The 13,415-nt window shown below is 40.8% G+C and overlaps 1 protein-coding gene across 3 annotated transcripts in view; it reads left to right on the plus strand.

The window, feature by feature from the left end:
- The first annotated feature begins 204 nt into the window (after window positions 1-204).
- LOC118385562 (solute carrier family 12 member 2-like) overlaps window positions 205-13,415 on the plus strand; it is a 122,351-nt gene continuing 109,140 nt past the window's right edge. The window contains exon 1 of one of the 3 annotated variants that reach the window (XM_052515783.1): window positions 205-2,465. In XM_052515783.1, coding sequence (XP_052371743.1) covers window positions 1,920-2,465 — 546 coding nt within the window. In that variant the 5' untranslated portion in view covers window positions 205-1,919. The remainder of the gene's footprint in view (window positions 2,466-13,415) is intronic. The other 2 variants (XM_052515782.1, XM_035772794.2) reach the window with 2 other exon arrangements.

Raw genomic sequence — 13,415 nt, forward strand, 5'->3', positions numbered from 1 at the left:
AGTTGACTGTGCCTTTAAACAGCTTGGACAATTCCAGAAAATTATATCATGGCTTCAGAAGCTTCTGATAGGCTAATTGACATCATTTGAGTCAATTGGAGGTGTACCTGTGGATGTAATTAAAGGCCTACCTTCAAACTCAGTGCCTCTTTGCTTGATATCATGGGAAAATCAAAAGAAATCAGCCAAAACCTCAGAAAAAAATTGTGGACCTCCACAAGTGTGGTTCATCCTTGGGAGCAATTTCAAAACGCCTGAAGGTACCAAATTCATCTGTACAAACAATAGTACGCAGGTATAAACACCATGGGACCACACAGCCGTCATACCGCTCAGGAAGGAGACCTGTTCTGTCTCCTCCAGATGAACGTACTTTGGTGCAAAAAGTGCAAATCAATCCCAGAACAACAGCAAAGGACCCTGTGAGGATGCTGGAGGAAACGGGTACACAAGTATCTATATCCACAGTAAAACGAGTCCCATGTTGACTGACATAACCTGAAATGCCAATCGGCAAGGAAGAAGCCATTGCTCCAAAACCGCCATAAAAAAGCCAAACTATGGTTTGCAATTGCACGTGGACAAAGATCATACATTTTGGAGAAATGTCCTCTGGCCTGATGAAACAAAAATAGAACTGTTTGGCCATAATGACCATCATTATGTTTGGAGGAAAAAGGGGGAGGCTTGCAAGCCGAAGAACACCATCCCCTGGCCAACCTCCAAACACAGACCGATTACTGATTGGCATAGTGTAATACTACAGATCTTTATCTTGCTAGATGCCCTCTCCATTGTCATGATCACAAACAGGTGGATGAGTTTTAAAGTTTAGGCACAAACCTTTATCTACAAAACGACACATCATGACAAGAGCTTAGAAAATGAAAGGGTGGGCTATGTCTACATCTCATCTCCACATATGGTTTACATTAAAGACATTCCATCAAAAGTTCTAAGCACATCTGCCAAGTAGTATATCTTTTCATAAATTAAATTGGAAAAATAAGCCACACATGACTAACTACACCATAATGATATGTTTGACTATTAAAGTAACTTTGAACTGAAAAAAAGTCTCTGACTCAAATTATTATATAGCTATACGATCAGGCAAAATTCTACATTTTTTTCTGGACATCCTGTCAATTACACTGTATGAATTGACACTACTTCAAACTTGTAATAGTTTCTATCCTAATGTATGGTAGGCAACTTTAATTGAATGGTCATCTTTTTGGTTGCTTTTTTGATTGCATAACTGTTTCTCCACCGCAACTACAGACTTTAACATTTTATGGTACATTCTTTGCATAAGGAAACATTTTAAATAACACGCCTTCCCCCTTTTCCCTTTAAAAAAGGATGAGCTGAAATCTCGCGAGCTCTACCCCCCGTTTGGAACTCATGCTACCAGTCGGTATCTGAATGCCTTACTGCAGTGTGTATTGCAGCGAGGATGCAATGGGAGTCTAGGAGGAGTTGCACCAAGGTCAATGCAGCATCCACTCTAAAACATAACACCGCGGATTTGATTCACTTTCGTACAAGTGTGCTGAAAGCGAGAGTACCGTGAAGCGTTTTGAAGATTCGTTTGCCAGGGCTGAAAGTTGATGCCTTTTTCCTCTGTAGTGTATATAACGTTAGTGAGGCAACTAGCAAGCCATCCTTCTCCATTCGTAGCTCTTCGCATGTCTGGACTACCTTTTCTCAATTCGGATGCACTGCGTTTCTGTTGGAGCGAATATCCAGACGGTCTTCCTCCACTTGGGTGGAATCAGGAGTGTTCGCTAACTTTATGTCGGAAATAATTTGGTTTTAGCAGCAGTGTAGCTTTGCTATTGTACACGAGTTGTGCTGGACATTTAGCTAGCTAGGTTTGTCTCTGCAAGCTCGTCCATTCATCAGTAATATTTGCAATGTCAGCGCCATCCTCCACGCCTCCCGTTCTGGAAGAGAAACAGGCGCCAGTAAATGAGGGACTGACCGTGGATACAGGTTTGGAGCCCGCCGGCCCGACACCCAGCTCGAGTCGGTTCCAGGTGGACCTAGTGGCTGAAGCAGCCAGCGCCGCTGATAAAACGCCCAGCACGGATTCCACGCTTGCATCTGGCGACAAAGCCACTCCCGAAGGTACGGAGCCAGCGGCGGGTGGTGAGGCAAAAGGCCGGTTCCGAGTGGTGAACTTTATGGATCCCAGTGGAGCGAGCCCACCAGAAGTAGTGCCCGCTGAAGGCTTCCAGAATGGAGACACCATAATGAGCGAGGGCAGCCTGCATTCTTCGACAGGAGGCCAGCATCACTACCACTACGACACCCATACAAACACCTATTACCTGAGGACTTTTGGCCACAACACCATCGATGCTGTGCCTAACATAGATTTCTACCGGCAAAGTGCTGCTCCGCTGGGGGACAAGCTGATAAGACCCACCCTTTCGGAGCTGCACGACGAACTTGACAAGGTAAGCAACCGCGAATTTATGTTTTTAAAACGGACGCTAGAGCCATAGCGCCTGCTTGGACAGGTGCTGCGTTCATAACAACTGGGAACTGCGACATCTCCGACTTCCGTGCGTTCACGACAACTGGGGGAATAACGATCTCCGACTGCGAACATGTGTTTTGAATAGTCAAGCAACTCGGAATTCCGAAGCGGGAAACCTCTTTCCAGAGCTACGACTTTCCGATCTGAAGTACACCGACGTCATGATTCGACCTCGTTGTTTTTCTTCCGATTACGCACTTGTATTGAAAGCAACTTTCTTTTTGCTAGCCAGCTTTCTGTATTTAGTTCTAATTTTGACATTGTTGCTGTCAATCCTATATTGTTTAGTGGCTCATTTAGCCTAACATTGGTGAGAAGTCAATGTGTGAAAAGGAGTTTTGCGCATAGAAACTCGTGTGAATAGAACACATATTCGTTGTACTTGAATAGTGTGGTAACAGAGTATTTGGATTAGAGGTCAACTGTTTATGATTTTTCAACTCTAACGATTATTGGAGGACTAAAAAAAGCGATACCGATTAATCGGCCAATTTTTATTTATATATTTGTAATGATAATTACAATAATACTGAATGAACACTTATTTTAACCTAATACACAAATACAATCTATTTAGTCTCAAATAAATAATGAAACACGATCAATTTGGTTTAAATAATGCAAAAACACAGTGTTTGAGAAGAAAGTAAAAGGGCAATATGTGCCATGTAAGAAAGCTAACGTTTAAGTTCCTTGCTCAGAACATGAGGACATATGAAAGCTGATGGTTCAATATTCCCAGTTCTTCAATATTCCCCGTAAAATTTTAGGTTGTAGTTATTATAGGAATTATGACGTTAACTATTTCTTTCTATACCATTTGTATTTCATATCTTTGACAATTGGATGTTCTTATAGGCACTTTAGTATTGCCAGCCTAATCTCGGGAGTTGATGAGGCTTGAAGTCATAAACAGCGCTGTGCTTGAAGCATTGCTAAGAGCTGCTGGCAAACGCAGTAAAGTGCTATTTGAATAAATGCTTACGAGCCTGCTGCTGCCTACAACTGCTCTATCAAATATCAAATCATAGACTTAATTATAATATAATAAACACACAGAAATACCAGCCTTATGTCATTAATATGGTCAAAAACAGAAATACCAGCCTTATGTCATTAATATGGTCAAAAACAGAAATACCAGCCTTATGTCATTAATATGGTCAAAACCAGAAACTATCATTTCTAAAACAAAACGTTTATTCTTCCAATGAAATACGGAACCGTTACGTATTTTATCGAACGGGTGGCATCTAAGTCTAAATATTGCTGTTACATTGCACAACCTTCAATGTTATGTCATAATTATGTAAAATTCTGTCAGATTAATTAGTCTTTGTTTGGAAGAAATGGTCTTTCCACAGTTTGCAACGAGCCAGGTGGCCCAAACTGCTGCATATACCTTGACTCTGCTTGCACAGAGCACAAGAGAATTGACACAATTTCCCTAGTTAATATTGCCTGCTAACATGAATTTCTTGTAGCTAAACATGCTGGTTTAAAAAAATATACTTCTGTGTATTGATTTTAAGAAAGGCATTGATGTTTATGGGTAGGTACATTTGTGCAACGATTGTGCTTTTTTCATGAATGCGCTTTTGTTAAATCACCCATTCGGCGAATTTGAAGTAGGCTGTGATTCGATGATAAATGAACTGATTGATTATATGCAACACAGGACAAGCTAGTTAACCTAGTAATATCCTCAACCATGTGTAGTTAACTAGTAATTATGTGAAGATTGATTGTTTTATTATACGATAAGTTTAATGCTAGCTAGCAACTTACCATGGCTCCTTACATTGTAATAGGTTGTAATCCTCATCTAAAAAGGCTGATTACCGATTCTTATGGAAACTGAAAAATAGGCCCTAATTAATCGCCCAATGCTGATTTTTAAATCTGTCAACCTCTAATTTGGATATCAGCTTACAAACCTGACTCAGTTACACCAGCTCTGTCAGGAGGAATGGGCCAACATTCACCATACTTATTGTGGGAAGCTTGTGAAAGGCTACCTGAAACACTTGACCCAAGTTAAACAATTTACAGGCAATGCTACCAAATACTAATTGAGTGTATGTAAACTTCTGACCCCCTGGGAATGTGATGAAGGAAATTAAAAGCTGAAATACATCACTCTCATTACTCTGACATTTCACATTCTTCAGATAGTGGTGATCCCAACTGACCTAAGACAGATCCTTTACTAGGATTAAATGTCAGGAATTGTGAAAAACTGAATTTAAAATGTGTTTGGCTAAGGTCTATGTAAACCTCTGACTTCAACTGTATTTACCAGCCCTCTGGTTGACCTATTTCTGAGAAACTTTTTCCCGTCTCTCAGTGTGTGTGCAGGTCTCTTGGAGCCAAGAGGATAGATAGAAAATATCTTTGAACTCGCAGCTCATCTATCTGTTCTGATGTACGCCATCTGATGTACACTACTCATACTTAGTCACTCAAATCATTGTTGCTTTGGTTAAGCTATGCTGTAAGTTTTTTTTCTATTGGCATTTGTTATTGGCTTGAAGACATTTTGCTTGGCTTTTGGTGTGGTCGGTCAAGACACACCCACTTCCAGCTTTGATGTTAGACAACTTGTAATATTATGTTCTCAAATAGTTAATCCTGTCTTAATTTAGAGTACCTTATCTGACATTTTGACAGTGATTGTTTAAAATGTATATAATTTTAATGTCTAGTAGCCTATGGGTTTAGCAGAGTACTGATGTAGTCAGTTTACCATGACAAAGTGATCCCAGGCACACTCGCTTGTGTCCACAATGTCAGCCCTTTCATTTGGTCAGCAAATCTACGGAAATCCTTCTCCATTTGAAACACGCCCCTAATAATACCACAAACGTAGCTCTCAATTCCAGAGCATTTCTTCTTAGCATTGACACCATTTCCCTGGCATGCGCCTGGCATTGAGATGGCATGCCAGCCCTGAGCTCTCCTTTTCGTTCTGTTCAACTTATTGGAAGACGGAGAAGAAAAAACAACGCAACCATGTTGACGTTCCAGGGTCTGTTATGTCTCAGACATCATGGTAAGGAGGCGGGCGCCATTACCGACGGACACACGGGGAGACGCTCCAGTTTAACTGTCTTGACTCCATATCTCCAGATGGGTTTTTTTCCCACATTCCATCAATGTCCTCTCAATCCCTACATTTTGGGTAATATTTTTTTCTGTAATGTTCTTGTGGTGTCCATTCTAACTGCAAGTATGGGTGGAGACTATTCCCATATGGACCTGTAAGCCTTACAGCTTGTATGTAGAGTACACAGTTATGATCTTCATAAGACATGTGGATCAGTATATTTAACTTAACGAACAGCTTAACACATAAAGCAACAACCTGCAACATGCTAGCTTTTACTGTGCCCTTTTTGGTAAATTGTGTGCTCTTGTGACCCAGTATATAATAGACTACATGAGGAGTAATGGTTAATTCATTCCCAGACTGAAAATCTATTCTAGTCAGTTTCCTACTATAGTAGTGCAACCTCCCCTCCTTAATTTCCACTATTGGTTTATACTGTTTGATCTGCGGTCGTCTCCTTTTCCCAGCTTTCATATGTATCCCAGCAGCACAACACATTTCCATAGACATTTTGACATCCTGTTTTGAATATATGAACACGTCCCTCTTTCGTCCCTTTCTTGAAGTAGGTTAATGACTGATCTGTATGTGAAGGAAGGTGTCCATCCTATACTGTTTTCACCAATCCAACTCTTTCCAGATGTGCAAAAAGCGAGGAAGTGTTGTTTTCTACTATTCCAAACGGCCTTAGTCAGCATATTGTTGAACTTGTCACTATTTTTTGTCCTGGCGGCATCACTTGAACATGTGGCATTTTTGGCCAAATGCCTGCATTTGTACATCGGCAGTTGTCAGTAACCGGACGCTGGTAAAATATACTTTGACACATTGAATTTAGCCTTTGACTAGGCCTATAAATATAGATGTTACATTTTTCTGCATGTATGCACAGAAGGCTTAAGCTTAGCGACTAGAGGTAGACCGATTTTAATTGGCAAGGCAGATTTCAAGTTTTCATAACAAATCGTAATCATCCTTATTGGATGCCGATTATGGCTGATTTACATTGCAATCCACGAGGAGACTGCGTGGCTAACCACCTGTTACGTGCATATAATCAATGCGGGGCCTGTTCGTTTATCATCGAATCACAGCCTACTTCAACAAAAGCGCATTTATGGAAAAAGCACTTACGTTGCACAAATGTACCTAACCATAAACTTCAATACACAAAATGAATACACAAGTATATATTTTTTAAACCTGCATATGTAGTTACAAGAAATGCATGTTAGCAGGCAATATTAACTAGGGGAAATGTTACTTTTCTTGTGCTCTGTGAAAGCAGAGTCAGGGTATATGCAGCCCTTTGTGCCGCCTGGCTCGTTGCGAACTGTGTAAGACCGTAATTAATTTGCCAGAACTTTACATAATTATGACATAAATTGAAGGTTGTGCAATGTAACAGAAATATTTAGACTTATGGATGCCACCCGATCAATAAAATAGGTAACTGTTCCGTATTTCACTGAATTAATAAATGTTTTGTTTTCAAACTGATAGTTTCCGGTTTTGACCATATTAATGACCTAAGGTTCGCATTTCTGTGTGTTATTATGTTATAATTACGTCTATGATTTGATAGAGCAGCCTGACTGAGTGGTGGTAGGCAGCGGCAGGCTCATAAGCATTCATTCAAATAGCACTTTACTGCGTTTGCCAGCAGCTCTTAGCAATGCTTGAAGCACAGCGCTGTTTATGACTTCAAGCCTAATCAACTCCCGAGATTAGGCTGGCAATACTAAAGTGCCTATAAGAACATCCAATAGTCAAAGGTATATGAAATACAAATGGTAGAGAGTCCTATTAAAAGGAGCCACCAGCTTTCATATGTTCTCAAGGAACTGAAACGTCAGCTTTTTTTACATGGCAATACTGCACTTTTACTTTCTTCTCCAACACTGTTTTTGCATTATTTAAACCAAATTGAACATGTTTCATTATTTATTTGAGACTAAATTGATTTTATTCATGTATTAAGTTAAAATAAATGTTCATTCAGTATTGTTGTAATTGTCATTATGCATGTGTGTATTTTTATTTATTTATTTTTTAATTTTTAATTTCACCTTTATTTAACCAGGTAGGCTAGTTGAGAACAAGTTCTCATTTGCAACTGCGACCTGGCCAAGATAAAGGATAGCAGTGTGAACAGACAACAGAGTTACACATGGAGTAAACAATTAACAAGTCAATAACACAGTAGAAAAAAAAGAGTCTATATACAATGTGTGCAAAAGGCATGAGGAGGTAGGCGAATAATTACAATTTTGCAGATTAACACTGGAGTGATAAATGATCAGATGGTCATGTACAGGTAGAGATATTGGTTTGCAAAAAAGCAGAAAAGTAAATAAATATAAACAGTATGGGGATGAGGTAGGTAAAATTGGGTGGGCTATTTACCGATAGACTATGTACAGCTGCAGCGATCGGTTAGCTGCTCAGATAGCATATATATGGTCCGATTGTAATCGGTATCGGCTTTTTTTGGTCCTCCCAATAATTAATAAAATGTGTATGCATGCATGCGCACACACACAATTATTGGAGGACCAAAAAAAAGCCGATACTGATTTTTGGAGGTGTGTGTGTGTGTACATACCGATTTAAAATCGGACGGTTTTTATGTATCTGCTTTTTTGTGGTCCTCCAATAATCGGTATCGGTGTTGAAAAATCATAAGTGGTCGACCTCTATTACAGACTTTAGAAAATTAAAATAGCATAAAGTAAGGCCAACCCCTCCTATGCTCCATCGATTGGTATCAAGAGAGCGACAGTGTTCAGACAGCCATGGATTTAATGAAAAGTAGCATCCTAATGGTCCAATGCCATGTAGTTGGAAGAGCAGCCCTATTGTATGCAGATGGACTATATTAAACATATTTTACCACCTTAGAATGACTTTTATTGATACTCATAGTATAACATAATTGTCCACATGCCTTATGTTCTAGTCAATCAACATCAATGATTCCTGCCCCTTTTTGCTATATTCTATTTCCTCTTTCGCTGTGTGCCACAGAGGAGGCTTTCAAATTCAGTCAGTTCGTGCCTGTCGCTTCAAAGTCTAGGTCCCACTACTACCATTGAAATGTTTTTCCCTTTTATCAGTAGAGCTAACTAAGGATTGAAAAGGCAAAATGGAAATTCCAGTGTAGCCAATCAATCTGTGCCTGTGGACTTGCTCAGAAATCATCAGTCACCCAATTAGCCATCGTTAGTGTTGCTAAAAGGGGACTTGTTAAGTGATAGACTGCAAAGTTACCTGACCTGACCATTGCTAGGCACACGGGCTCCGTTCCACACACAAACTCTGTGACATCATTCTGCATTTGTAATGTGGCCCTTTTCTGATATTGCTGCTGCCACCCATTTTTTTGGGTGGGGTAGATTGTAGCCTTTTACTGTTCTTATTGGGCCTTGAACCCATTACCCAGCAATAGCCGCATGCGACTTGTTATATTGACCAGCCAGAGTCCCTGACAGGGCAGATTTATTCAGTGCCGGGCGGCCAAGCGGAAGTGGATTGTGGTGTTATATATTGACGTCTTCCTATTGCAACTACAGTTGGGGGCTCAAAGTTGACGAGAGCCCAAACAGGCCAGCTAACTTCCAACTATAGTATGAGTCAGTACTGTGTGACTTCTTGGCCTTAGTAGTGGGGGACCAGGCATGGAGTAGACATGTCTGCCTGTAATATATATTTACGTCCCAGTTAGATGTTTTAATGCAATTTGAACACGGCCCAGAGAAGAGAACAGTTTACAGTAAGTAAGCCTGTGGTATTGGCTAACCTTTGTCAATGTTTAAAGCCTTTGGATGCAATTACCTTATTGCTCTGATTACAACTTCTTGAGTGTTTCTATGAAGTTCAAGTGGTGTACAAAGTCTGCAAAATGCCCATGCCATCACTCTGTTACAATGCAATTACAATCATGTCAGCATGTGGCTTTTGTTCTCATACATTCTTTGGATGGTGATGCTGTGTGCCAATACTTTTGTGTTCCCTTTGGCTCATGTTGTTAGACGCTGACCAATCCTTTTGGCTCATGTTGTTAGACGCTGACCAATCCCTTTGGCAGTTAGTTAACGCAGTGCGAAGTCTTGACCCCCTTCCTCTGTGGAGTGTTGAGTCGGCAGGGACTCTCTTTAAGAAGTGGCCAAATTAATAGAGAGTTGCGTCCCCCAGGGAATTCCCGGTCAGGCATTTCCATGCTCGCAACTAGGAAGCCCTCGGTGGTGGGGAGACCACCCCAGGTGATGTGACACCCCACTCTTAACATGTTATATATATTTTTTAATTGTATGCTATGCAGCCAAATTAATCATATTCTGAATGATTGGATACTCCCTTATGACGTGATCAGTCTTCTGAAATTACATGGCCTTTTAAGTGGGACGATTTTGGTCACATTAGGCTTGGGCGGTATACCGGGGTATTTGGAAATAGTCAAGGGGATGTTTTTTTCAATACCATTTGAAACAATTTATTTAAGTAAATGCCTGCAGTCAATTTGTGAAAAACTTTAGACAGAGCAGATCACATTCTTCATTTCACCTGTCACGTTATTTAACATTATGAAGCTTACCGTTGTTCCCCAGAACAGTTGAGCCAGTCACGTGTTTGTAAAAAGCACAACAGGAGAAAGCGGGAGCATGTGAAAGCGGGAGCATGTGAAAGCGGGAGCATGTGAGTCCAGCTGTGTATTGACGGGTCTCATTTTAAATTGAATTTTTTTTTTTTTTTTTTTTTTTTTTGCTTCAATAGTTTGGCAGCTACAGTTTTCTTTCACAGGAAATACATTAGTTCAACACATTCATCAGACAGCTTCGTTTTCATTAGATGGCAACAAGTTCAACGCTATTTGGCTGGCAACCACTCAAGTAAATGAGCTTAGCCTTTTCATCTATTTTTGGCAAAAACGATGCATGGCTATCATGTTTCTAATGTATATCATAGAAGGAATGTTGCCAGCTACATTTCCTAATGTTTTGCTTAAAGTTAATCTTGCATTTTGCAGATAAAAGTAGGCTGGCTACACCAAGAAAAGTAACAGAGAAAAGTAGCTACGGATCAGAGTGCTGAAAATAGCCTAGTGGTTAGAGTGTTGGGCTAGTAACTGAAAGGTTGCAAGTTCAAATCCTGAGCTAACAAGGTACAAATCTGTCATTCAGTTAACCCACTGTTCCAAGGCCGTCATTGAAAATAAGAATTTGTTCTTAACTGACCTGCCTAGTTAAATAAATGTAATTTTTTTTGTTGATTTCTTTAGCATAAAAATAATGATCTGCTAATTATTGCTAGTTATCTAAGTAAGTAGTGTTGTCACGATACCAACATTTGAGTAATGATACGATACCAGGCCAAGTATCACCATATCGAGTAGATACCAAGGGGGGGGGAATTCAGTGGCCTAGCATCTTGTTCGTCCCGTCCCCCGGACACTTGTTCACGTTTTCTAAACGCTATGCACTTGTGCTACGCTAAAACCTGTCACTGATAGTCACACTTCTACTCAATACAACACATATTGAATTTAACTTTACACTGTTCACTGTATAATAGAATACTGCATCGAGGAATGTGAGGAAGGAATATACATGCATAGCTGCATGGCATTGTGCCAACAAGGGGAAAACACGGCAGTTAATGCCTTGACTCTTTCTCACAAACACACACTGCTCCCGACTTAAATGTTAGGCCCCAAACAGAATGTAAGGAGCACCAGAAAGAGCTTTTTGATATACACAAAAAAATATATATAAACACAACATGTAAAGTTTTGGTTTCATGAGTAAAAATAAAAAATCCCAGAAATGTTCCATACGCACAAACTTTTCTCTCAAATTTTGTGAACAAAGTTGTTTACGTCCCTGTTAGTGACAGGTGTGGCATATCAAAAAGCCGATGAAACAGCATGATCATTACACAGGTGCACCTTGTGCTGAGGGCAATAAGGCCACTTTAAAATTTGCAGTTTTAGGACCTCCCGAGAGGTCTACGGCACTGCATCGCAGTGCTAGAGGGCATCACACAGACCCGGGTTCGATCCCGGGCTGTATCACAACCGGCCATGATCTGGAGTCCCATATGACGGCACACAATTGGTCCAGTGTCGTCTGGATTAGGGGATGGTTTGGCCGGGGGGGGGGGCTTTACTTGGATCATCACGCTCTAGCGACTCCTGTGGCGGGCCGGGCGCCTGAAGGCTGACCTCTGTCGTCAGGTGAAAGGTGTTTCCTCCAACACATTGATGTGGCTGGCTTCGGGGTTAAGTGAGCAGGTGTTAAGATGTGTGGCTTGGCGGGTTATGTTTTGGAGGACGCATGACCTTCGCCTTCCAAACCCGTTGGGGAGTTATAGCGATGAGACGATGGAAATTGGGGAGAAAAGAGGTGTAAAAAAGTGCTTTTTTCTCTCCACAAAACACAATGCAGCAGATGTTTTTAGGGGGTGCGCAATTCGCATGCTGACTACAGGAATGTCCACCAGAGCTGTTGCCAGATCATTTTATATCCATTTCTCTACCATAAGCTGCCTCCAATGTTGTTTCAGAGATTTTGGCAGTATGTCCATCTGTCCTCACAACCGCAGACCACGTGTAACCATGACAACCCATCTGACGGTCATGTGAAATCCATAGATTAAGGTCTTTCATTTAAATTGATTTCCTTATATGGACTGTAACTCAGTGAAGTCTTTGAAATGGTTGCATTTATATTTTTGTTCAGTATAGTTAGACCAAGATGAATCTTACCATGGGCTCTTGTAGTGACCGTATTACTGCCACACCACTAGTCAACCGCAGTAAAATTCCATGTAACTGAGTCACGGGAATCTCCTCTTATGCACTCTGGCCATGCGTTGGTAGTACCCAACTCCCTAACAATCATCAAGTCGCTAATGGCTTGGTAATCAGGACTCGCTTGTCCTTCTAAAGGTGTCCACATGCTCCCCAACCGAAACAATTTGGTTATGATGACATTTTGTGACATTTTGGAGTTTGTTTAGGGTTTTTGTCCGCTGTTTGGGCACTAGTCATTTTTTTGGTCAACTGTAGGGGTGACGTGAGTTTTTGCTTCTTGTCGATTCAGCCTAATACTCAGTGTGGATTCAACATGGCGAACGACAACTTTGAGCATCGATTGACCGAGACGTTACAAAAGTACCTTTACCAGTACGATTCTAGCCATGCATTATACAAAGAGCAGAATGTAAATGCCAATTCATGGAGGGAGATTGCGGAGAAGCTGGGGTCTGACCCAAGCACGTGTGAAAAGGCGGGGTAGGGTTTGCAACAAGTTCTTCAAAGAAACAAGGGCCGCAGTGGAGTTGCGGTTGGAAAGGCTAATCCAGAAATGTTGCTGCTGGCATGGGAAGCATGTAAGACTGAAAGCAACGTGCCTTCTTCACGAAAGGATGGGGGTATGTTGTATTTTCTATATTTGTCGACAAAAAGAGTAGGCATGTTTTGCTAACAATAGTTAGCCAGCTAGAGCTAGCTACTTGGCTGGCTAGTGTCTAGCTAGCTTAGCAGCATACTCGTGCAAGCCAACCAAATAAACTTTTGATCAAACATTTTGTCATAGAAAGAAAATCATAAGCTTTCCACATTGGTAACACAAGTCAAAGTTTGGTAGTAAGTTCCAGCTAGTGTAAATGTTTGAGCAGAGTTGAGTAGCTAACGTTAGGCCAGGCATACTCTGCTCAAATGTTGTAGACTCGGTTAATGATTATTTGATGTTCATTAAT

The sequence above is a fragment of the Oncorhynchus keta genome, unplaced genomic scaffold (genome assembly GCF_023373465.1).
Source record: "Oncorhynchus keta strain PuntledgeMale-10-30-2019 unplaced genomic scaffold, Oket_V2 Un_scaffold_30379_pilon_pilon, whole genome shotgun sequence".
NCBI lineage: Eukaryota > Metazoa > Chordata > Actinopteri > Salmoniformes > Salmonidae > Oncorhynchus > Oncorhynchus keta.